Consider the following 27,023-nt stretch of genomic DNA (forward strand, 5'->3'; position numbering starts at 1 on the left):
TGATGGAAGCTCCTCGCGATTGAACCCACCAATCCGCTTCACAAGATTCTCACCATCGCGGAAGAATTTATTTAGACTAGTGGTGTATGAGATACAACTCTGCTTTTTCCATTTTCGACCCTCCATAGAAAAGCTCATCGCCTATGCTATAACCTCCTCATTCACTTCAAACGAAATGCCACCCACAATGACCCTTCTATCAACCCAGGAAGCCACAAACTATTTAGAAAATCTCTCATCATTGCCCTTCATATTCTCCATGAATTTATCTATCCCTCATCCCGTGCACACAAACCATAATGCCGACTTGGCTTTGAAATCATTCATCTTAACCGGTTCAAGTCTCACTCTTTCATCCCCCATATCCACTTCCTCCAACTTAACAGTAGTAGTGAGAAGTAGGGAATTAGAATTGTAGAGCCACTCAAGAGCAAATGAAGAGTCCAGAAATAGACCCACCAAACTTTGTACTAAGGCATTGCAATAATTGTCATAATCATTGCAAGTCATGTTTAAAAAAACCCACCAAGCCCGAGATATATTCCACTCATGTGAACCTTCAATCTGCCCAGTATTGACTAGGCAAGATAGGTTGTTGCCTTCATCAACACCAATGTCATTCATCTGGATGATTAAAAAAATACTACCTTTACCGATATTGGTACTCCGCAAGGAAATAAAATCATTATCCAACCGCCTTGGGTTATTTTGGGAATAATGACTAGGCCATATGCCGCCATGTGGGATGTCCATCCAACAATTGTCAGGCTCCGACTTCAAGTTCAAAATTTGAAAATTTATAATCATCATCATATTACAAATGGATAAGAGGCAAAGCAAAGGGAGATTAAACATTATTAGCACTTAAACTTTCCCTCTCAAGGATCTCCTTGGTAGCCACTAGCAGCAGATGAACATTCCTCCAACATCGTAAGCCATCTTGCAGCATGCCAAAAGGAACCATGGATTCAACAGCCACATTTCCTTCTCTGTAAATATGGCAGATAGTGAAACTATCAATGTTAGCTAAGAGCATTCTAACATCCCTCAATATCACTTCCACTTTCCATCCTTCTGCACTTCTTCCACTAACAGTCTCCACAATTATTTTAGAATCACCTTCAATTTCAATTTGTCTGATACCTATAGCAATGACGAACTTCATTCCCCATATAAGGGCCATTCCCTTAGCTTGGTTGATAGTATGGGTCCTCAAGCTTCCAGTGTAGGTAGTGATAATTTTTCCCTGATGGTCTCTTATAACTCCACCTCCACCTTGTCAATTATTGTGGACCACCCCATCAAAGTTTAATTTGTGCCATGAGGGACTTAGGGCTTCCCATTTGGTCATTTTTGTTGTTGATCTTTTTAGTGTTGTTGAACAATTTAAACTCCGGGGGGAGTTTCCAATGTTCAACAATCCTCCAGTCAGCCGAGTTAGGGGGATTGGAGGGGGATTTTCATCTACTCACCAAGATATTATCCATGATCATCTTGAAGCAGCTATTAAAAACATTGTCTGGGGAACTTTCAGCATCTCTGAAGATTCTATTATTTCTTTCTTTCCAAACACTCCAACATATATGAGGAGGAATATGTTTCCATAGCTGTTTAACTAGGGGGTGGTGAGAAGGTGATGACCATTTGTCCACAAATTGGTGTATGTCACCTTGGAAAACCCATTGGAGGCCACATTTTTCAAGGACAATGGTCCACAAGTGTCTAACGAAGGGGCAGTGAATAAAAAGATGGTTGTTAGATTCCTCCTCAGATTTATAGAGGATGCACCTATTAGGAAATTGGAAACCCCTCCTCCTTAATTTGTCCTAAGTCAGCGCTTTTCCACGCATGAGAGTCCACCAAAAGAAATTAATCTTTGGTATAAGTTGCGGGTTCCAATTTTTTTTCCAACATTTTGTATCCCTATTGAATGTCAAAAGTTGTCTGTAAGTAGACCTGACCGAGAAATCCCCAAACTGAACCCCCTTCCAGATGAATTTATTCTCATAGAGAGACAAAGGTATTCTCATCATGTGCACGAGGGCCTGAAGGTCTAGAGCTTTAGGAAAGAGTTCAGGCCAATCAATGAAGATCAAAGAGATTTTTTTTCACTTTCCTCTTCTCGGCACAATGTAATCAACAACATAATCACCAAATTTATCCTTTAGGATGTTCATTAATTGGTAGACATGAGTTTCACCCAAAGGTTTATCTTCCAGCCACGTATCCTCCCAAAATTAGATCTTTCTTCCATTTCCAAGCTGACACTTCAGTCTCTCTTTGATTATAGGTCTAAGCTTAAGTATCTTGTTCCATAATTTAGACCCAGGAGTTAAGCCAATGGAATTCAAGTTTAAATAGAACTGTTCTCTTTCCAAGTACTTAGCCTTGATAATGTTGCACCAATCTGCCTCCCCTTTAGCCAAGTTCCAACTCACTTTGGCAATTAAGGATTTGTTCAAGGTATTTATATTCCTGATACGTAGACCACCCATAGTCTTAGGTAAGCAAACAACATCCCAATTAACCAGTGAGAGGCATTTCTTTTCTTCCATACCATTCCAGAGGAAGGTTCTTTGGATCTTCTCAAGCTTCTCCCCCATAGAGTATGAGATTTTGAATAGGGAGAGGAAATAAACATGGATACCCTGGAGAGAGGCAACAAGAAGTTGGAGCTTCCCCGCACTACTAAGGAATTTACCCTTCCAACCTGCAAGTTTCTTTTGTATTCTTTCAAGGATAGTGTTCCAGAAAGCCGGAGTCACCTCTTTGATAGTAAGAGGGAGACCCAGGTAATTCCTAGGTAAATTAGCAGATTGGCATCCAAGAATATAAAGAATTCTGGTATGCAAGTACGTTAGTTGTATAAGGCAAAAGATGTGGTAGTGCTTGCATATTTTATATTATAATAATGGTTCATCTAGCCCAATGGATAGGCATTGGTCATAGAATTAAATTGATAACTATGGCACTTGAAATCAAGAAAATTTATCAATCTTTATAAATTTATTTTTGTTTTATGAATTCAAGTTTTAAGAAGTAGGATGCAAGAACTCTCATAGTGAGTCAGAATATATATGTTAAGGATAAAAGACATATCCAATAAGTTCAAGGATTTTTTTTGATTCACTTTATATGTTGAGAGTATATTTGTTGCAATACTAAAATAGGGAATTAAGATTATAAAAGTACTATTAAAGGGATACCCACCTAGGTCCAACAAAGCCTAAAGTGTAGAGAAGGTAACTAACTCCTTATCCCTAGTTACTATTCTATCAATTGGCCCATTGATCCAAACCCTTGAATGTTGAGGTTGGCTTCTCATAGAGGATTTTGGAACCATCAGTTGGAAACACCAACACAACACTATCCAAGATGACAGATAAAGCTCGCTAGATTCATTTTATGCCCAAAAGAATAAATTCATATGTTAATTTTAACTATTTGTAACATTCAAGGTGAAGAGGAAAGATGCATGGTCTTCGTGATCGACACCAACATCGAGACACGCAACTATGCTAATCCATTCTCATTTATATCCATTTACAAATCCCTCTTTAAGAGAGGTCCAATAAACATTATGACAACTTACATTTCCATATCAAATGTCTTTGATGTTATACATTTAATTGAATTGAAAAACTAGAATGCATATGGGAAAGACAAGTAAAGAGAGTTTCCAAAGTCGACTCCAATCCAAAGCCTCTCATCCCAAATAGTGGTTACCATGCCACCTAGCCATGTCGAACCTGTAGGCCCGCCCCACCATACTAGGAGATAATCACATGACCCAAACATATACACTCACACGATACACAAGGGGAGAAAGGTTTACACTCACACCAATCACAAAGAATACACGACATGGAATAAAGTGAAGTAAACACCAATAAAGAAAGGAAGGCTACATCTCTCAGGTGCTACTCAAGCTACGTAGGGGTTAGATATTATAGGGAAATAGAGGAAGCCTCATCATGTAACACAAAGGTATGGCTCATGGGAACTAAGTAGTCCTCTCAAAGAGATGAGGATCAATCATAGTAGATCAACATCCCATGGACAACCAGGTCTTCCTAGGTCTTGCTAAACCTATATAGGCACCCTAGGCATGAAAGGAAAATCTTTTACCTTTAGTTAATTCATTATATCACTTCTTATATCTTTATCTTTCTATCTCTTTATCTCATGTCTCTCTTACCTCCTCTATCTTTCCCAAAATATATCTATCTCTCTATCTCTCCTTTCTATACCCAACTCTATCTATCCCCATCTCCATCTTTCTCTCCCTATCACTCTCTACTTCTCCTCTCTCCTCTTTCTATTCTCTCTCTCTCTCTCTCTCTCTCTCTCTCTCTCTCTCTCTCTCTCTCTCTCTCTCTCTCTCTCTCTCTCTCTCTCTCTCTCTCTCTCTCTCTCTCTCTCTCTCTCTCTCTCCATCCATCTTTATCTATCTATATCTCTCTCCCCATCTTATATATATATATACATACATATATATATATATATATATATATATATATATACATATGTATATATATATACATATATGTATATATATGTATATATGTATATATATACATATCTATACATATATATGTATATACATATGTATATACATATATATGTATAGATATGTACATATATACATATGTATATACATATATATACATAGATATGTATATACATATGTATATATATACATATATATACATATATATGTATATACATATGTATATACATATATATATATATACATATGTATATACATATATATGTATATATATATATGTATATACATATATATGTATATATATATATATATATCTACCTCTCTCTTTCTATCTCTCTATCTCTCTCCCTATCTATCTATCACTTTCCCTATCTCGCCATGTCTTTCCTATCTCTCTATCTATCTATATCACCATCTATCTATATTTATCCCTCTCTATATATTGAACTATCTCCCCCTCTCTCCCTCTCTTATCCCTCTCTCCCTTTCTCTTCCCCCACTCTCTATCTCCCCCACCTTTTTATCTCTCCCTCCTATCCCCTTATCTATACTCTATATCTACCTCTCTATCTATTTTTTTCCCTCTTCCTCTCTCATTCTATCTTCTTCTCTACCTATATCTTCCTCTCTCCTTTATCTCTAGACATGTCTCCCTCTTTCTATAGTGTGGACTGTTGAAGGAGTTGCAACCAAGAATTTGTAGTCCAAAGGAAGATCATTGCAGAATGCATTGTGATAAGAGCTAAGCTCATTGAATTCAAAAAAAGATATCATTTTTTTTATTGAAGCAATTAGCGTTTGAAATTAAGGGGGAGATTGTTAGAATAATTAATTTCTCCCACTTCACATGAGGTTAAAATAGAATTTGCATGAAATCAGATAACTAGAGTTTTGCATATGCACGTGATCTCTTCTATAAGATAATATATCACATATAATAAATAAATTTCTATATTATTAATCTCAAAACAAAGTGTATATAGAGAAAATCTATACAAAGTATTCAATACCCATGAAAACTAAAAATAATAGAGGACTTTGTCAACAATCAGTTCCAAAATATATAAAGATGTTATCATGCATTAAATACATGTTATTCAAACTAAAAAAAGGCTTAAGACAATGCATAAATCATGCAAGGTAAGGCATGATTTGATCATGCAGATAAAAAATACTAAAATTGGTTCTAAAATCTAAGAATATTACACATACAATTTATTATACATAGAAAAGAAACTTTTGAAATTTAGCGAGGAAAATTTGTTGAATTGTACATAACTATGAGGTTGTTACGAAGCCATTGTTCATGCTTTCCTTTAATCTCCTACTAGATGAGCAATAGGGATGAGTCCCAATTGATTTCTCAAAGCAACAAAATTAGTTGTAGGAAGATCTTTTGTGAAGATATAGACAAATTGCTCAATTGTAAGACACAATTATAATTCCTTGTAGAACCAAATCATGATTTTTTTGAATTTTTCATCTCAAAATATTGTGTATATTAAGAAAAGCTATGCAAAGTCTTCATTGCCCATGATAACTAAAAACAATAGAGGAATTTATTCACAATCAATTCTAAAAATTAGAGAGAAGTTATCATGCATCAAATGGACGTTACTCAAACTAAAAAGGCTTAAGACAATGCATTAATCATGCAAGGCGAAGTATACATTGGTCATGGAGATACAAAAAGATTATAACTGATTCTAACATCTAATTATGGAGATATATATATATATATATATATATATATATATATATATATATATATATATATATATATATATATATATATATATATATATATATATATATATATATATATATATATGTATATATATATATATATATATATATGTATATATATATATATATATATATCATCATCATCATCTCCATCTTCCTCTCTAGATATATCTCCATACCCCTCTCTCTTCCACCCTTCCCCCTATATCTCTTCCTCTTTCTATCTCCCTCTCTCTCCCTCTCTCTATTGCAAACATAACAATATCGTGTTGGTAATGAAATTTGATTATCTTCATAATTTACAGGTTTTGCTTTAAAAAAAATTATTAGTATAAGTGGGTGCATATTTGAGTTGAAGCTATCACTTTTCCATTGACACCTTTATTGTACAAACATCATTTGCTAAATGACCTATCAATTGATCCTATATACTACACAAATATATGCAAAACAATAGGCCAAAATTTTCTCTAATTGACCATCCACACCTCTTTAACACACAAATATACAATTGCTAATATATATATACTAAATTGACATTCACTATGACCTAAAATGATGTCTTAAAATATAAATTTTTACATGTATAACATCAATTATATCTTAGAAAAATTGATCTAATAAATGTATAATTAGGCTGGGGTCCCATGGAGGGGGGCTTCCTAAAAAATAGAGTTGGAACTGCTAATATTTTTTAGGAAAAATTTAAAGCTGGTGGTCCCATGAATTTTGTAGTGTAATTCATTTCCCTCCAAAACTATTTTTTAATAGAAATAAAACTTAGATGTTTGACAAGTGGAAAATAACATCCCTAAGCTGGTGGAGTAATTTCTAGCCCCACCCCCTTTTCACTCGCTCAAATTTGCAGCCCTAAAAAGTACATTTTTTAAATTTATTCATGCAACCACCTCTTCCTTAAAAATAGAGCTTAAGCTCCCCTCATGGGACCCCTGCTTTAGCTGATAGGAAATATATGATGGGAAATCCCAATATGCATGATGTCTCACATTGACAATTTTCACAAGAAATTTTTTCATCTTCATGTAATCTTCTTTGCTCAAGTGTTCGCTCGCAACAATAAATAAGCCTCATCCCATTGCATGTCCACTTATGAGACAACTGCTAATGTTTCAGTATGGCACAAGAAGCATATTAATTGAATGAATCCATTGGAGTGAGATTGGGAGAAGACCACCTCATACAAATTCTTTTTAAATATGGATTTGTGGACTAGGGCCTTGATAGTTGTAGGGTGATTGAAAACTACCAGTGATTTATCTTTTTTGTTCCACTCAGTTACACCATTGGAGTATTTTCTCCTTACAAAGTGTTATGTGCCTTTCAAAAATTGTGTTTCTGGGAATTCCTTGTCTGAGCCATATGTTGTTGCACAATGTTTTGCTCGCCCATGCAACTATAGTCAACACATATAGGACCAAATATCAGGTATTTTTCATTAATTTTGGATATGTCATATGTATATTAGTTTGTTAAACATTCTTGAATCTTAATTCACTCTTGTACATCTGCAATAATTTTCAAAAAAAATCAAGGGGGACCTATTAGATTTGTGATTAGTGCACCATGGTATGAACCCTTGGAAGACACTCCTGATGATATAACAATTGTCAACAAAATTCTAGCATTCAATATTTGATGGCGAGGAATCGAAACAATACTTCTAATTCAAATTGGGATTCTCGATTACTCATTAGATATTGTGGATTGAATGCCTTTTATTCAGATCAAACTTGTATTGGTGCCATGGAGAAATCGTTGTATTGTTTCCAATTGATAACCATTGCAAGCTCTTAAAATTATTAATGATATTTTTACCAACTTACATGTAATATCATGGCAGGAGTTTTCAGTGTCATGGTGGTATCTTTATTGTTGTATATGGGTGAGTTGTATATAGCTTGTGGTGGTTGTATAAAATGTCATCTTTTTCTATTAATAATTTTATTTTTAAATTATTGAAGTTAATTAATCTAATTTGTATATAAGTATAAATAGGTTTCCATTAAATTATATGTATCATAAAGATATTATATTTGAATAATTGAATGTTAGGTTAGAAAATTAAATGTAAAAGAGAGTGGTACTTAGCTTGAAGAATTGAAGAATAAAGATAAAATTAATGAGATTTTAAACTTTGTTTGATATCACTTTAAATAATGTGGTAGAAAATTAAATGTAAAAAAGAATGGTACTTAGCTTGAAGAATAAAGATAAAATGAATGAGATTTTAGAATTTGTTTGATATTAGACTTGAAATAATGTCTCGCAATTAGAAGATTGTTGCTATATCATAGATCATTTTTCTCAGCTCATCAATCCCCATAAATTTAATAACATATAAAATATTATTAAGTGCTTAAGTATGCAACTTCTCTACTCTTCTTATTACATTTGTTGAAATATATCTTTATTAATTATTCCAATGCTCTAGAATGCTTATTGAGATGACCATTTCATTGTACTAAATGATTTGAATGAATTTATTGAATGTCGCCAAACATGTGTTTCATCAAACAAAGGTGGAAACGTGGGTGAGTCAATCAAATAATTTTAAATCTTGAATTATAAATTTAAAAGGGACAAGTTCATAACTTTAAGTTTATCTCAAAGTAGGCTAATAATCAAGTCCAAGTGGTAAAAGTTAAATGAAGGTAGATGCATAGATAGGTTGACCATTAATTGCATTTGAAAGAATTATGGAAAGTAATCTTAAAGGTAAAAAAGGATTGATATTAAGATCAAACAATGGTAAGAATAAACTTAAAAGAATTATCCAATAATAAATAATAACACAAAACCACAATCATACCTTAGCTAAAATTAATGGGAAATATACAAATTTAAAAAATTAGGCTTGAAAGGTTAATGAAGGAGAAAATTTCCTAATATGAAACTTCAGGTTAAGTAAGAATATTGGGTTGACTACTAGTGTAAAGGAATAAATCACACTACATAAATATTATAAGCTAATTGTACAATGCAATTGCTTCTAAGGATAAATTAACCTGGATGATATAATTAAGATAATGCTTAATATAAGGGTTAGGGACATTTATAATTGAGATAATGACATATGTTAAATTGGTTCGCCACATCTTGAAATTAAATGTCTTACATGCAAAGACTAGATATTAAAAATTAATTGACAAATAAAACTTGCTAACTAATCCCAAACGCTACAAGTTGGATTCCACCTATTGTTATCCTTAATCCAATAATGCAAAAAAATGATTATACTGCAAAAATAATAATTTTCAAAATTGACATAATTTAAATTTATTTTTATGTTTATGGAAAATATAATTTTTTTTTTACATCCTTGTATTTCTTTAAAATGTGAAAAAATATGTCATCTTTTTTACTATTTTATTGTTTTTACAGACACATATTATCTTTTATATTTTTTCAATAATGCATTTGGATACATTAATTAAGAATTCACATGCTTTTAATTATTATAATTTTGAATTATTGTTATTTTAAAATTATATCATTTTAATTAAATTTTATAATATTAAATATAATTCTATTGTCGGATTTATTTATTTATTTATAATCCTTGCTTGAAGAGCTGCAAGTTGTTGAATTCTTTTTTTCGATGGCATTGGAGGGGAGTGGTGTAGTGGTTGTGGTTGTGCCGAGCTAGGGCATTCAACCCTAGCTTGTGTCCAGGGTTGGGCGACTGTGCATGCGCGGGGAGGGGAGTGTGGGCTATGCGGGGGGTTTTGTCTGCTAGCAGGCTGTCCGATGACCTGTTCCTTGGCCGAGTGTGGGTTTTGGAGGTGGTTGGGACTAGGGAATTCGACCCTAGCTCATGTCCAGGGTGGGCGACTGTGCATGCACGGGAAGGGGAGTGTGGGCTATGCGGGGGGTTTTGTCTACTAGCAAGCTATCCGACGACCTGTTCCCTGGTCGAGTGTGGGTTTTGGAGGTGGTTGGGGCAGGCTTGGGTGTTGGATTTTGTTCTCCTTTCGTGGTTTCTTTTGGAGTGGAGGTTGTTTTGGGGGTTGCTTTTTTGGTGGTTTGGGTGCAGGTGTTCTGTGGGGTTCTTCCCCACTTTAGATCAAAGATTTGGCTTGCATGCATGTTTTAAGCATGGCTAGTTAAGCGACCACTGGAGAACCTTAGGGTACTGCAAAGGGTATGGATTTTCATGTAGCATTTGGAACCAAGACGCTTTCACAAGTAGCAATAGTTTTTAATAACTTATTTTCTCCTGATGTGGGGGGTGATGGGCTTGGACTGCCTAGCGGTTCTCGTATTCTGAAAGTTAATGGCTGTCTAGAATGTTCAAAGGAGAGACCGAGGCTAGTCATTCAACCAGAATGGATTACCGAGGAGGTGACTTATTATTCACAACATTCTTTATTGTGCAAGTTTTTGGGAATGAGGGTTTTGTTGCAATTTTTGGAAACTTGGGCTCAACGGATTTGGGTGCCAGAGGGAGAGATGAATATTATGTTGCTGGCAAATAACTACTTCATGGTTACCTTTAACTGCATGGCGGATCATAATAAGGTTTTTGAAGGTGGTCCCTACTTTCATAACCAGAATGGATTGTTTATGAAACCATGACATGTTGGCTTCAACCCCTCATAGGAGCTTCCAAATTGTGTGTCGATTTGGGTTTGGCTCCCTAGATTCCCGGTTGAGTGCTGGCGAGAGGACATTTAGTGTATGGTGGCCTCACTGTTGGGGCTTCTCAACAAACTCGGATAAAAAAGGTAATGACTTGGGCTCGCATATGCATTGAAATTGATTTAAGTAAGCCATTGCCAAATTCCATGGATAGTTGTGTTGGGTCTTATTCTTGGGTGCATCAGCTAGACTATGAAACCCTTCCTTTTAGATGTCGGTTATGTCATGAATATGGCCATTTATAGAGAAGATGTCCAAGATCAAAACCTAGTGAGCCTCAACCTTCTGTGCAACCCTGAAATCCATCAGGGTCTGACAAAGGTAAGGCCCCCAGTTTCAAGGGTGTTGCAGGGGCTGATGGCTTTGTTCCCGTCAAGGCTCGTAATAAGAACATGGGTCAAAAGAGAACCTTGAAGGGGAGATTGGAAGAAGATACATTCAACAGATTTGAAGCCTTGGATGATCTTAGTCAACAAGAAGTTATTTCGGGATTGATGAGTTTGGAACAAAATACTCTGGCAGCAGGTCAGGAGGGGGTTATTCTAAATGCTTCTTAGAACCCATAGGTTGGTAGTGCATTGCAAATGGAAATGTATTCCCAATAGGAGTTACATGAGAAAGTGAATCCTATTGCAAAAGTGACTATGGATGTGGGGGGCAATCCTCTTTCAATTTTAAAATCAGGGCCTAATGTGACAAAGAGCAGCAAGACTTCTCTCCAATTGGGTATTCATTAGAAGGACATGAAAAAAGGGTCAACCGACAAAGGACCTAAGCCAGGCACAAAGAAGGATTTGGAGAAGATAAAATTGATGGGGGAAAACTTGATTGAGTCAGGGTCAATTAAGACTTTGGATTCTCATTTTTGAATCTCCCAAAATGATAGTGTTGTCTTGAAACGTTAGTGGCTTGAACAGTGGCCCTCAACAAAAACCGTTCACGATTTGGTAAGAAGGCATTCACTGGATGTTCTTTTTCTGCAAGAGACAAAATTATTAGTGGATAGTATGACTGGATTGCTTCCTAAACTATGGGTAAGAGGAGATTGCCAGTGTATTGGGGCTATTGGTTCATCGGGGGGGGGTGGCCTATTTATGGAACCCGATCAAGGTTCTCCCTCTTTGGTGGATGTCATCTAAATCTTCCTTGTCAATGATTGCTGCCAGTCTTGAGATAGGGGAATCTATTCTTTTCTCCAATATTTATGCGTCTACAGACTTACAAGGTAAGCAGGTTTTGTGGTCTCATATCACCTTTATTCGTAGTGCAACACCTTACCACCCATGGATTATGGCGGGTAATTTGAATGCCATCTTGGAGTTGGCTGAGAAGTGAGGGGGAGCTATGTGGTTGGAGCAGTCGGCCTTACTGATGCGTGATAGCATTTCGTCTTTACATTTGGTGGAAATTAAGCTTAGAAATGGCCAGTTTACATGGAATAATCGGAGGATTGGGGATGATTGCATTGCAAAGAGGCTTGATCGTTTTCTGGTTTCTTGCTTCTGGGTTGGTGGTGGTTGGTCTACCTATATTGAGATCTTATACTGGAGGGGGTCGGATCACTGGCCAATTAAAATCTCTGCCTACTCTGCTCGGATCTCTTGATCTCCCTCTTTCAAGTTTCAGCTTATGTGGTTGCTGGACCCATCTCTGTATGACTATGTGGTGGAGTGGTGGAGGAGGGGAAGACCTGCCTTTGGCACTGCGATGTGCAAAGTACCAACTTAAACATTGGAATCGTTAATGTTTTGGCAATATCTTTCAGGCTAAAGTGGTCACCCAAGCAGAGTTGGATGGTATTACTAGACAGAAAAGAGAGTTTGGTTTGTTTGAGGCCCTCAGTAGAGAGGAAGCTAAGGCAATGAAAAATTTGGAGGAATGTGAGCTATGTGAGGAAATTTACTGGAAGCAAAGGGCAAGGATCGAATGGTTGTAAGAAGGTGATAAAAATACGACTTTCTTCTTTCAGTCAGTGAAAGCCAGACGTCACGACAATTCTATCCCTTTTCTTGTCAACAATAGGGATGATCAGGTGGTTTCGCTGCAGTAGATGTCTCGAGAGAGGGTTCAAAACTTTGCTTCCCTGTTTAGGGAATATGCTCAAGGGGGTTTAGTGGAGGATGCCTAGGTCCTCTCTTGCATACCTTCTTTGGCTACTAGGGAGATGAATGAGCATCTTATGGGTCCTGTCTCTTTGGAGGAACTGGAGAGAGTTTTTTTTTTCAGATGAAGAAAGGGAAATCCCCGAGCTCTGATGGCTTCCCCATTGAATTTTTCTAGGAATTCTGGGATATAATCAAGATGGGCTTAATGAAGGTGGTTCGGGAGTCCCAAAGGAACAAATAGATGCTCTGTGCTTTGAACTCCACTTTCCTTGTGCTTATTCCCAAGTGCGAAGGTGTTGATCGGTTAAGTCAGTTCTGTCCTATTTCTTTGTGCACCATCATTTACAAAATCATCTTTAAGATGATAGCTGAGAGGTTGAAAAAATAGCTGAAGTATCTAATTTGAGAAGAGTAGAGTGGTTTTCTGGAGGGTATACAAATTCTTGATGGGGTGGTCATTGCTACTGAAACTATTCATTCTATGACAACTTCCAAGGGAAAAGCCATGTTTATCAAGCTTGATATGGCAAAGGCTTATGATAGAGTGCGATGGTCCTTTATCAGGAAAGTTCTTAGAGCCTTTGGTTTTGATGAGGAGTGGATCCTTTGGGTTATGAGTTATGTGACTTCGACCTCTTTCTCTGTTTTGATTAATGGTGAGCCCATTGAGCTCTTTAGTGCCTCTAGGGGTTTGAGACAAGGGGACCCCTTTCCCCTTACCTCTTCATTTTGCTTGCTGAAGGACTAGGAAGACTGATGATGAAGAGCATGGAGAGAGGTCTTATCCATGGATGGAGATGGGGAGATGGTGTGGCTCCGTAGTCACACCTCTAGTTCGTGGACAACACTACTTTGATGGGATCGTCTAAGATAAGAGAAGTTACGAATCTGCACAAGGTTTTGGATATCTATCTTGTAACATCTGGTCAGTTAATTGATGAGGATAGTTCTTCCATCTTCTTTTTCAACACACCTGGCCCTATTCAGTTGAGGATTGCACAGATTCTGAAGTTCCAAATTGGTTCGCTTCCCATAAAATACCTAGGTATTCCCATCTCTATGGGGAATCTCCCTCGAGATTCTCAGCAGTACATCATCGATAGGTTTTGCCAAAAGGTGAATCTATGGACTCACATGTGGTTGTCTTTTGCTGGGTGGATTCAGTTACTCAAGTTAGTGGTTCAGGCTCTCCCCACTTATAGATGTCTGATCCAGGTGGCTCATGTGGGATTTGTTAAGGATTTGGATGCTTTGGCAAGGCAATTCCTATGGGCTGGTAATTTGTTGGGCTCAAAGTGGAGCCTTGTTAAATGGGAAACAATGTGTAGTCTGAAGCAACTGGGGGGATTGGGTTTAAGGTAGGCTACTTTATCTAGGCAGGCATTGGCTATAAAGCTGCACTGGAGATGGTGTGTGGAACAAGACCAAGTTTGGGCCTAGATTCTTGCACATAAGTATCTTCCAGGGGTTCCGAAGGAATACATCCTTAGATACCCTATGATTAGGAAGGGGTCCGTGATATGGAATACGCTTAAGAAGGGAGCTGCTCTAGTTAAGGAAGGCCTATTCTGGATTTGCAAAACGGGGGAGGAGGCTCTTTTCTGGTCTGATTCTTGGGATGGATTTCCTCCCATTATCTCACAGTACCCCAATTTGATAAATTTATGTTGACATTTCCTGGAGGCAGGTTGGTCTAGAGTTAGTGATTTTAAGTCTTATTATCAAGATGGGCAATTGGAGATGGCAAAGTGGAAGGATCCCAAAGACTGGCATGTGGTTGGTTTGCAGGAGGAATGCGATGAGCTGTATGGTATTTTAACTAGTAGGAATTGTAACTCCATCAAGGAGAAGGATACTCTGGCTTGGCTCCCAAATCCCAAGGGCAAATTTACGATTGCTAGTGGGTACCAAAAACTTATATCTCAGCGATTGACTGAGGATGAGGTTCTGTGGTGGAATTATGTCTGCAATAAGTTTTCTTGGCCTGAGTGCAATTTCTTTATGTGGACGCTTGCCTTGAGCAGATGTTTAACATGGGACAATATTCAGAAGCGTGGTTTTCAAGGTCCTTCTAAGTGTGTTCTATGTGGTACTGGCGAGGAGGAATCTTCACATTTGTTTTTCAGGTGCCCTTGCTCTTCCCAGATTTGGCATTCGTGGTGGAGTGTATGGAAACATCCTTGTGTCCATGTCTCATCCCTGGTGGAATTTTGGAGTAGATGGGGTAGGCCTCCTACCTTGGTTCCTTTCCTTTAGATTGTGTGGAGTATTGGACCTACTTTCATTTTGTGGCAAATTTGGTTGGAGAGAAATAGAAGATTTTTTCGGGGAGAAAGCCTGGTTATCTCCCAAGTTTGGTACATAATTATGGGCATGATTCAAGAGACAGTGGAAGCAAAGTGTGAGGTGATGTTTCCTTTGAATAGAGAGGATGCTGATATTGTGGAAATGTTGGGCTTTAAGGGTGTGTTAGAAGAGGTAGAAGGGCGAAGAAGAAGGTTCAAAGGGAGGGTAAATGGATGCCTCCTCCTGAAGATATTTTTAAATCAATAATGATGGTTCGTCGCGAGCTAATCCTGGTCCTGCAGGGATTGGTGGAGTAGGAAGAGATTGGACGGGTAAGGAGCCATGTTCTTCTTTTCTATCTATCAAGGGAAAAATGCTAATAATTTTATGGAGGGTCTTGCTATTCCTCACACCCTTGAACGAGATTTTGCCCTGGGGTGGCGTAAGGTTATCTGTGAATCAAATTCCCAGATTATTGTCAATATGCTAATTGTCAAGAAGGTGATTGGTGTGAACTGGCAGCTTGCTTTGGTTGTTCAACAGATATTGCAGATTAGTTCAAGGATGGAACTTGTGACATTTATCCACATTCCACGTGAGTGGAATAAGGCCGCTGACTGTTTGACTAAGTGGGCCACTAAGAAGGATGGTAATTGGAAGGTGGAAGGGGGGGGGGAACCTTTCTCTCAACTTTCACTAGGAGTTTAAGAGGATCTTGGTGGAGGAGATGAATGGTTATGAGGCTAGGTAATGATGAACTTTGCTTTTGGAGCCTGGGGCTCTGGATTGTATTTGTAATGTTATTATTGAAGAATTAATAAAGTTTTTACCCCTTGATTAAAAATAAAAAATAAAAATAATAATATAATACTAGAAAAAATAATATAATAATTAAAATGCATAATATAATAATAGAACATTTAAGTGTCATTTTAATTGAGTTTTAACTTCTTATCTTTGTTTTCAATTGTAAATGTCATGATAGTCTCAATGTTTATCCAAGAACATTGACATTAACCCTAACCTAACTTTAAATCTAACCCTATCTTTAATTCAATTGAAGATTTAAACAAAACCTAAGGTAATAAGCCGAGCACAAATTCTCCACCACTAGGCCAACTCAGGCTGTACCTATTGGGTATATTATTATTATATTAATTATATTTTATTATTATAGTATTATAATTTACTATTATATATATACATATTTTGATTGATAACATATAGTATTATATTGCTTTGAAAGAGAAGTATTACAAATGAGGGGCAGAAAGACAATCTGCGAGTCCAAGGGGTCACGCCCCAACTACAAAAAAACCCAAGCATCTACCTACTAAGACCCATAGTCACAAAAAGGGTCGCTTACAAATACAAAAAGGACCACACCACTAACCCCAGCTAGCCTAGCCTAACTACGCAACCATCCCAAAGCTTCCTCTCTTGAGAAATTGGGAATACCCCTACTGGACCCAGGCACCTGCTACTCACTCCCACCACCTGGCACCGTTCCAGGCCTTCCTCCACACAACGACCCACACTCCACCACCTTCTTTGGTTTCTTTGGGAGCTGATGCCGAACCAGAGGCCTCCCATTCTCGTCAAGGGGGGATTATAATTTACTATTATATTATTGGCATATTATTATATAATTATTAATATAATTAGATATAATAACATAATGTAATATAAAATTATATATAATTAAAATATATATTTTTTAAAATATTAAAATAATATATTTTTAAAAGATATTTATGAATTTATATACTAATTACCAATAATCTGGACGCTTTTCAATTTGCTTTCCACTATCTGTGGGTTAAACCAAGAAAGTGGCACAAACTTTTAAAGACTTCCTGTTAAATATTTTAATGGTTAAATGTTTTTGGATTTAATTTTTAAAATTATGATTAAAATTAAGTTGAAATATTTATAATTTTAATATAGAATTAGAATTATATATATTATTATAATTTCATAATTATATAATTTTAAAATTAGAACATAGTAATTATTATTTTATATTAGAATTAGAATTATATATATTATTATAATTTCATAATTATATAATTTTAAAATTAGAACATAATAATTATTATTTTAAAATATAAAATAATTATACAATATAAATATTTTCATCAGTTATACTATAATTATGATGTTAAATAATAATTATTTTAAATATTTAAATTCAATCATTATTAACTAAGATTAAGATTATAATTAGTAATTTTAAGGTTATAATCAAAATAAATGATTATAACTTAAGTTATAATTATCAATTATATTATAGCTCTAATCTTAATTATTATTAATTATTATAATTTTAAAATCAATATAGTTAAGGTTAGAGTTAGGCTTAGACTTAGATTAAGGACTCTGGATAGAAGTTAAAAAAACATAGAATTAAGGTTTTATTTAATGTTAAAATTAGGGGTTGTATTTAATGCTAAAATTAGGTTAAGAATTAAGGCTATAGTGAAAATTGATGTTAATGTTAGAATTAGGGTTGTGGTTACAACTAGAATTTGAACTAGGCTAGACATAAGATTAACATTAATGTTCATGTTAAACTTAGATTGAGGGTTAAGATTAGGGTAATGATTAAAATTAATCAAGAGGTTAAGATTAGGGTAATAATTAAAATTAGATCAAGAGTTAAAGATTAGATTGATGGTTATTGATATTTAGAAATAAATTTATAGATATTATTGTATTGTATAATTATATAATTTTAGAGTTGGAACATATTAATTGTTGCTCATTATATATTACAATTTTGGGTACTCTCAATGCATAACTACAATACATATGCTTTGAAAGTATATTATCTCTAACTATTTTTTAAATGTATGTCCAAATTGATATTTTATAACTAATCTATTAACTAACAATTTTTTTTATTATTGCAATACTATAAAGACAATAAGTACTAGCTGCGTGACACTTGTTCTTTCTTGATTATTTCCTTTTTAACATTTTTTTTAATTTTAAGATTTTGATATGTAAAATATTATGAAATCTATTTTTTTTTTAATTAAAAGGCTATTATCAAATCTATTAAAAAAATAATAATTAAAACAATTACACAATTCATTTTAAATCATTTTAAAATAAACAATTTATTTTAGTTTTTAAATTAAAAAATAATATAACTTTAAAAAAAAAATTTATTTAAACAAGTAATTATTTTAAGAATAAGAAATGTACACTTAAATTTTAATTAAAAAAATAAAAAATTTACTTTATGTCTAATTTAAAAATTTACTTTTATTTATTTACAAAATTTGTCATTTAACTATCAATTTTTCATTTACCACAGGCGTGACCTAGGTAATCCAGAAACGTGTGTAGAGAAGCGCTTCTCCTGCCCCCATGCGACCGATCTAACCGACCGTGCGATCGATCTAACGGACCAATCAATCTATCCTTTTCAGTCTGAGCACATTGACTCTTTAAGCGCTGAATAGACGCCCCCAACTTTCATACTTACAGCCTTTGCAGACAAACGAACGAGGGCATTTTTTCGGCCTTCATTTAATAACCTAAATATATTTTCTTCCATACATTCATCATTTACAATTTCTTCGGTCTGCACTCCTTATAGGCTGCCCAGCAGGCTAAATAACTTACATGTATAATCTTCGAATTTGAATAATTCGGAGCCTCCGTTGAAGAAGCATTCGTTGCTGTGAGGAACCAGATGATTTTTAAGAATAAAACAGGCTACAGTCGCAGGGTTTAGGGTTTTAGAGCTAAAACATAGAATTTCTGGGTATGGTTTCTGTGGTCTAATTTTGGTGTTTTGTGATATTGAATCTGAAGGAGATTGGAAATTATTTGGTCGGTTCCAGATGGTTTGGTGACAACGGTTGAAAATAGACTGAGGACGTCTTTTGCTGCGCGGAAAACTGCCCTGGTTTTGGTTTTATCAGAAGGTATGCTCTACTGTCCAATGTAAGGCTATTTTGTGATTAGTGGAATGATTGGTTGTGAAATTGATTTTTTGCTCTTTTTCTTTTTTCTTTTCGCTTGGTAATTGCTAGGCGAGGTATTGGACTTATATTCGTGGACAACATTTATTGAGTTCTGCTAACATTGGTCTGATATTAATGTATTTCATAATTGTTATACCACAACTTTGCGACATGTTTGTCAGACTTATGCAATCTTATTGATAGGATTGGTGGTTCGAACTACTCTTCACACAGAATTTTATCACAAGTGTGCTAGAATTATATTTTGTTATTGGCGTGGGCAGTTTGAACAGTCATACTCTTAGAAATGTCATCTCCAATCTTTTCATCAAAATTCATTTAGACCAACCACTATTCTTCCTTCAACATTTGCTACTTCAAAGCTGCTTTCTTCTTATAAACAATCACTCAAAAATTTACTAATTTAATACTTTGTTTCAAAAAACAAAAGCAAAATAGATAACACCATTAATTTAAATCAACTGACATTTCACACAAAGTCATAATATATTACACATTTCACCTGCATGAGCGGGACGCAATTTGTCTCTTGTTTGAATACAGTAATTTTTTGTCCTATAGTAAATATTTTGCGTAAAATTTGCTTTTGTATGCTTGCAGAGATGAGTTAATTAAGAAAGCTGCTTATTTTTTTTAATTTATCAGGGTTTATGGATTTTTTGAGATCAGGAAAGAATTCATTTGAAAAAACATTTTGGAATCTGAGATAGGGCTCGAATGCATTATTATCATATTGTTTACAGGATGTTAATACAATTATTTTTAAAAATTTTCTTACTTAATATTTCTGAGCAAGGTGCAGATAAGGAAAACATCTTGCTCAATCTTTCTTTTAGTAATTTTGAGAAGGGCTGAATGCATTGTTATTGGTTAACAGGCTCTTTTGGGTCTTATTTCGTTGAACGGTCTCCAGAGGAAGCGGCCTCAAGCTTTTTGAGAATTTAATTTGCCTTTGCAACCATGAAGCTGGATGTTAATGTGTTGAGATATTTATCCAAGGATGAATTTCGTGTACTCACAGCAGTGGAAATGGGCATGAGAAATGTAAGTTTGTGCATTTGTTTGTGTAACTACTGCATTTATCGAGTCTCTATGTTGTTTTTGCATAGCCGATTGATAAAAAAGAGACCTCTAACCCCATAGATAATGCAAGAAAGCATTCATCACCCAAGTATTCATCTGAATTATACTGGAACGATGAAAGATGAACTTATGAACTTTTCCCTAAAAACGGAATTTTCAGAGGAGCAAGAAAATATCATACATGAAAGTCTACAGTTTCATCAAAAACATTTGCATTTCATATGTTCTTCTCATATATGCCCTTTGTTTACATGTCTACAAATGATAAAGCACTTGATCTTGTGACTGCATTTTGGCATATATCTTGCCATCACTCAATGTTTTTTCCTGATGTGGGTCTTGTCTTACTTAACATAGATAGGAGGAAGAGCTTAATTGAAGAAGCTCAATAGATTGCTCAATAGCATCTGAAAGTTTGCATTTCTTCTTCCTGGATAAGCAAAACATCTCTGACCATGATCCATCTTGGGGCTTGCTAAACAGGCTCCTAGCTGGCTTTGACTGCATCCAAGTACAATCCAATAATGCAAGCCACCATCCATACTTTCATCCATTGACACTTACCCTGTTATTATTATGTTTTGGGACTCCACAAAGTAATCAAAGGAAAGGCCTAGTGAGACCTGCTAGTGGCATTCCTTTCCTTTTTACTAGGAGAAGCTGCATCCATAGGATTTCTCCTCTGGTCCCTTTTTGGGTTGCTTCTTTCATCTTTAACAGGCGTAGAAGTTCAGCAAGTCCTATTTAATATCTTCCTTTTTGGGGCCCAGCTCACTGGTTTCAATTTGGAACCTTGCACATAAGGCATCTGCCCTCTTCCTTTGCTCTGCTGTCTTCTCAGCCATGGCATTTTTCACCTCCAATTTTTATCAATCCTTCCTTAGGATTTGACTGTCGTATTGGATTGCCAACATGTTTTCATAATACAGTCGTGCATTGTACGGTCCAAATTTTTTGAATAGTGGTCTAGAAGTTAGATCCAAAGTGTCAGAAGCTAGATGAAGATAAAGCACAGCTGCAACCACATAGACTATTTAAAATACTCATCCTTAGAAATCTCTAAATTCAATTACAGTAATACAGTTGTCACAAAGGATTGCGCCCTGGAAGCTAAGCTCTGATGCTCAGCAATCCTGCGAAACATGGAAACACCTTCGAGCCTGTGGGTTGGTCCTAATGAAGGTGAATCTCTTGATGGACCTCCTGTAGACTAACTGTGATGGGAAAAAGGATAGAAGGATTGCTTGAATTGAAACCTATCCTAGGAGGAGGTGACGTGTAATGTAAAATGTCCCCAGTTGGGATTTACCTTAACTGGTCCTGAGACAACACTTCCCATTTAAGGTTAGAGCTCTAATACATTTATAAGTATAATTTTATCAAATCGGAAGACATTTCATTATAATGTTTAACTTAGAATTCTAAGTATAGTTCGGAGGATAGAACTTATCTCAATTTGTCAATTTGAAATATATGCCTCACTGTTGAATATTGCTGCGGCTCAACCAAACCCTCAGGTTATAGTAATAAGAGATTCCTTGCAGCTTATGCTGTAGTTCTCCCTTTCAACTTGATCTTCAAATGTTATGTAGTGACTATAAGTCTGCCACACGATTCTCTTCCCAATAAAGATCTTTATATCACCTTTGAAACTGCTATAAATCTGATCACAGTTCTGCTACAATATAATCACATGTTCTCTCTCCACAGACTGATATAAGTTCTTCGTAAGTCCTCTCTTTTAGATTGGTTATAACCTTTCTATATATCTGCTCACGTGTAGATCTTATATATGTTTAAGGACTAGGACGACTTTCTATACCTGTTGAGAGATTGAAGGATAACTTTTCTGAATTGATTATCTACAAACTCAGACCAGACCCTTTGTACATTCCTCCCCTATTCGCTTCTTCTTACTTCTTATTTCGAAGTCATAATCCCTTTTGAATTGAATGTCCTTTTTCTCTTTATTTTATGATAGTTCTAGATGTTCCTAAACTATTTCCCTTAATCCGCGTTTCATATCTGCACATGATATTTATTCATGCCTTCCCATATATCTGCGGTATATCTCAGGATCTCCGGTTCCTTTGAATATCGGGGTGAAGATATATATTAACTGGAGCTTCTAATTCTATACTGTCAAATATATTAATGGTTATGTATAGTGTCTCTTCCTTATAAAGATCACTGCAATTGATATGGTCCAGCCCTTTATGATATCGCTGTTAATGATATATTCATCCATGTCTCCCCTTGCTTTCTTTTTAATTTTCTTCCTGTTACATAAAAATGTCGGAATACCTCCCACAAGATCTACAAAGTATTCTTATTATATTTCTTACTAGACCTAAAAGTCGCATCCCTAAAATGTCCAAGAGACATGTCAATTCCTAAAGTTGGCAAATCGATTTATTAAGTAAATCGCATCTCTTTAAATTATATGCCAATCGCACTTATTAAACAACCGGTTCATTAACCCATCGCTTGATGTATTTTGACCAGTATTGGGGATGTCTGAATATTTGGCTTAATCACTGTTAACCAGTTGCATATTTTGGGGAATCGATATTGATATTTATTTGTTAGTCTATATCAATTAATTATCGGTGCTTGTTCTTTATCACACCATAATAAACGTAACTCTTAATCTTCCTTAGAAAACCAAATATGGATAAATCATAAGAGTTATAAAGAAAACAATCTTCGATACCCCTAAGGCTTCCCAAATCTGATGTAACATCTTATTGTTTGACGTAGTTTTAAGGGACCAAAACTGACACTATTCTGACATTCTGACATCCTTTGTTTGTTGTCTGCTGAAGGTAGGGACTTAAGGGATGAAATCACCTTTAATGTTCCATAATATATTTCGGTGGTGAACAATTACTAACAATCTAAAGCATTGTTTTCAAGCTGGTGGGTCCAGGATGCACAGTAGACTGAATATTAATACTTTTCTGATCTGATTATCTGTTGCAGTATTTATAATATTATTTTTGCAATAATGTATTATTATAATATTTATATTGTTATTTTGTCAATAATATAATATAGTAAAATTTATATTATTATTTGATAAATATGAAATTAATTATAAATTATATATACTAAATCTCGTTTATTATTATTATTAAGATTTATTTAGTTCATTCTATTCATTTATTTGGTTATATATATATGTATTTTTATATTTTAATTGTATTATTATTTATTATTAAATTCTATTTTAGAGTAAGCATTATCATGTTTTGATTGTTTAATGGGGACATCACATGATGCACCAAACGTTCTGATTCTATTAGCTGTCCTAAACTCACAGCCAGACTCAATGAAAGAAACTTATATGATCACAACTCAGAAATATCAAGAAATTCATAAATATTTCACAAGAAGGTTTCTTGTTTCAGCGTTTGTGTGAAGGAAACCTAAGTTTCACAACTTCAAACTACTTTCAGCAATCTAACACAACTTATAACCTTCATTTACATGAAATCCCTAACTCTATCATTGTATAAATGAGACATATTTAGAGGTTTCTTGAAGAGAAAACGTAGAAAACACATCAAATCATTCATAACAATGATGAAAACCAGGAATATCTGAGCAAGAGCACTGCTTCTTTATTGAACTTGAAAGGAATTGCTGTTACAACTGCCTCTAGAATTGAAAAAATGCTGAGTTACGAGGCTGTTCTCATGCCTGAAAAAGCTTGAAAAGCTACAATACCAGCTAAGGAAAGCAAGAACCAGATAGAAAGAAGAAGAAAGGAAGACTTATAGAAGAAGACGTGTAATCCCCCCTACTAGGAGGCTGCCAATTTGTAACATCCCCTGCTGTTGTAGGACTAAAAATGCAAGGAATATTGTCAAACAATTGGCTGACAACCTGCTGTTCTAACTCTGAGACTGTATAACCTGCGTGTTATGCGGTTTTACTAGTCTGCTGAATAACTTGCGTGTTATGCTGTTTTGACTGTTACAAAGTTTTGATTGCTTCCTCTGTGGTTGTTTGAATGCCGTTGAAGTGTATGTTTGATTGTTTGTTCATGTAGGTGTAATGCAATGAGCAGAAAGACAGATTGACTAATGAAGACAATGTCAGACACAATGAGAGGGGGGTGAATTAGTGGTTCTCAAACTTTTCCCCTTAACTATCCCTTGTGAGCATACTGGTTATTAGATCTAACTCAGAATAGACTTACCGGTTAGTGGAGAGACCAACTCAAATGCAAACACACTCAAAGGGACAACACATAACACCAGTATGTACGAGGAAAACCCAAGATGGGAAAAACCTCGGTGAGCAATGCTGCTGGAGTCTACTGCTCCAATCCAGCCTCACAATCAAAACTCTGTTACAATGTTTAGGGCAACAACCCAAGGAGCACCAACCCCTAGCTTGTTTATGGGCTACAACCCAAAGGATCTACAACCCTTGCACTAAGCTACAACTCAGTGATCTCAAATATAACATCACATACAAAATTAATCATTCTGTTACAAGTGAATCTTGCAACCATATCATATACCTCACTCTGCCGGTGAGACACCTTTTCTACTGCATCAGGTCACTCTTCTGCTGCTCTCATTTGCTGCTTTGCTTGTCGGTAAACTCTACCAGTTCACCTCTCCTCAGTTCTGCTCTACTGGATCTCCTCACTGCTCTGCTCTTTATCGGTACTATACTCTGCCGGTTCTATGTCTGCCTTCTCTGCAGCTTCCTTCACTTCTGCTTTGCTGGTATGCACACTATCGGTTCTGCACTGCTATCAGTTGAACACTTCAACTTGGTTCTCCCTCACACTTAGTCTCTTCTCAGATACTCGTTGAATACTTGACTAATTTGCTCTCACATGCAAAAGTAACACTTAATCACTTCACAACAGCACTCTCTTCTTCTATTCAGCAGCTTTGCTCTTTCATCCAGCGGCAGACCTCTCTGATTTTGGCTTGCATATTTATATACTGGTTTTCCCGCCAAAAGCCAATTCAAATCTTAGGCAATTAGGGTTTCCTCACCAACCTCGAGGCAAACCAAATCCAATCACCTAGATTGATGAACTGTAACTAATCAATCAACCCCGCCATTGTCATGCCTTCTTGATCATGCCTTCCATCTTTGGCAATTTGCTTTTTACCCTGTCGCTGATCTCTTGGTCAACCACTTTGCGGTTTCCTTATACTGCCTCGATCTCCTCAATCATTCTGAGCTGGCACTTAGTTGTCCTCCAGACCTCGAGCCGCAAACCTCTGCAACGGCTTAGCAACACATCCCATGATTCATGGGATCTTCCATTAATGTCGACCAACTCTGCAACTACCTCGTCGGTGTACATTCCATTTATCGGTGCATGCAAATCCGCCACCTTGACTTCCATGTGGCATCCATGTCGACCAACTACCAGCTTGGATCGGTGTGTCGGTTCAGGAATCACTGACCAAACACTCAACCGGTTCTTCTCTTTTACCAGTTTGCTAACCCTGCCGGTTAAACCCTTAAACCAGTCTGTCATCAACTTTGCACTCTGCTTCTCTTTCGGTGGACTAATCAATCGGTCAACATTCTTGCTAACCTGCCTTATGCACATCTTCATCAGATGGGGAGTCTTCTGCATCTACACCTTGTCCATATTACCGGTGGACTTACATACCGTTAAACACTCTTGATGACACCATGTCATCAACCTTCCACAGACTCCATCTTCAATCAGGCCATTCTCCTCTATCTGCATCTGCTCAGCCTTGCCTTCTCCTTGATCAGCTTTGACCATATCTCACCTGGTTTGTCAAAGTGACAGATTCATCACTCTCCATCTGTACTTGCATCTCTATGTGCCTTCTCAGACAGTCCAGTGCATATCCCTGATTTCATGCACTTAAGGCCTTCTTTTGATTCACCGGTAGATCCGGTGCGAGCCTTCAAAACACCTGCCTTCGCCTCATCTTCCTTATCTCATGGAACTATGATGCGCACTATGCATAATAGGAGAAAAGCTCCACTTATCGGTGGGAGTGAGTCCTTGTCATCTACACCCTGTAGTGCACTCATGTGGCTTCCTTGTTTGTGTAACAAACCTTCAAACAGGCACATGTGATCCGGTGTGGGCACATTCACTGTCAGTCATTGCTTCTCATGATGACTGCATCTTCATCTGGTGGGAGTCCTGCTGTTCTGCAACCTCACAGTATACTGATGACCCGTTCATCCTTCTCCTCTTGTGTTGATGTGATTTAGATAGCATTCCGCCTCTTCATCACAAACAACCGCTCAAACACCTTGCCCATCCTGCTTGTACACTGGTCATGACCTTGCCGGTTGGCAGCTACGCACTTGGTTGAACTGTCTTCCCCATGTCAACACATGACTTACCAGTTGACATCTTTTCCTTACCGGTGAAACACTGTACCGGTAACCTATTCATCTCATCCACACAAGTCAGGCACTAACTTTTGTACCAATGACCTTAGTGATCTTTCCTCTGAGTGGCATGCTCTTTCTTACCTTACCGGTGTTCTGCAACACAAGGTGATATCAAGGATATCTCATCTTGAACTCCTGCATGACAGTGTTGCACATACATCTCTCATACCGGTAGCCATCCCATACCGGTGGACATCAATGAAAACCCGATGC

General features: G+C 36.2%; 1 protein-coding gene across 2 annotated transcripts in view; it reads left to right on the forward strand.

The window, feature by feature from the left end:
- Positions 1 to 20,185: 20,185 nt before the first annotated feature.
- LOC131046748 (uncharacterized) overlaps positions 20,186 to 27,023 on the forward strand; it is a 47,006-nt gene continuing 40,168 nt past the window's right edge. Inside the window, exon 1 of one of the 2 annotated variants that reach the window (XM_059209519.1) lies at positions 20,186 to 20,348. In XM_059209519.1, the coding sequence (XP_059065502.1) occupies positions 20,265 to 20,348 (84 nt within the window). In that variant the 5' untranslated portion in view covers positions 20,186 to 20,264. The remainder of the gene's footprint in view (positions 20,349 to 27,023) is intronic. The other variant, XM_059209520.1, reaches the window with a different exon arrangement.

Source organism: Cryptomeria japonica, chromosome 8 (assembly GCF_030272615.1).
Source record: "Cryptomeria japonica chromosome 8, Sugi_1.0, whole genome shotgun sequence".
Taxonomy (NCBI): Eukaryota; Viridiplantae; Streptophyta; class Pinopsida; order Cupressales; family Cupressaceae; genus Cryptomeria; species Cryptomeria japonica.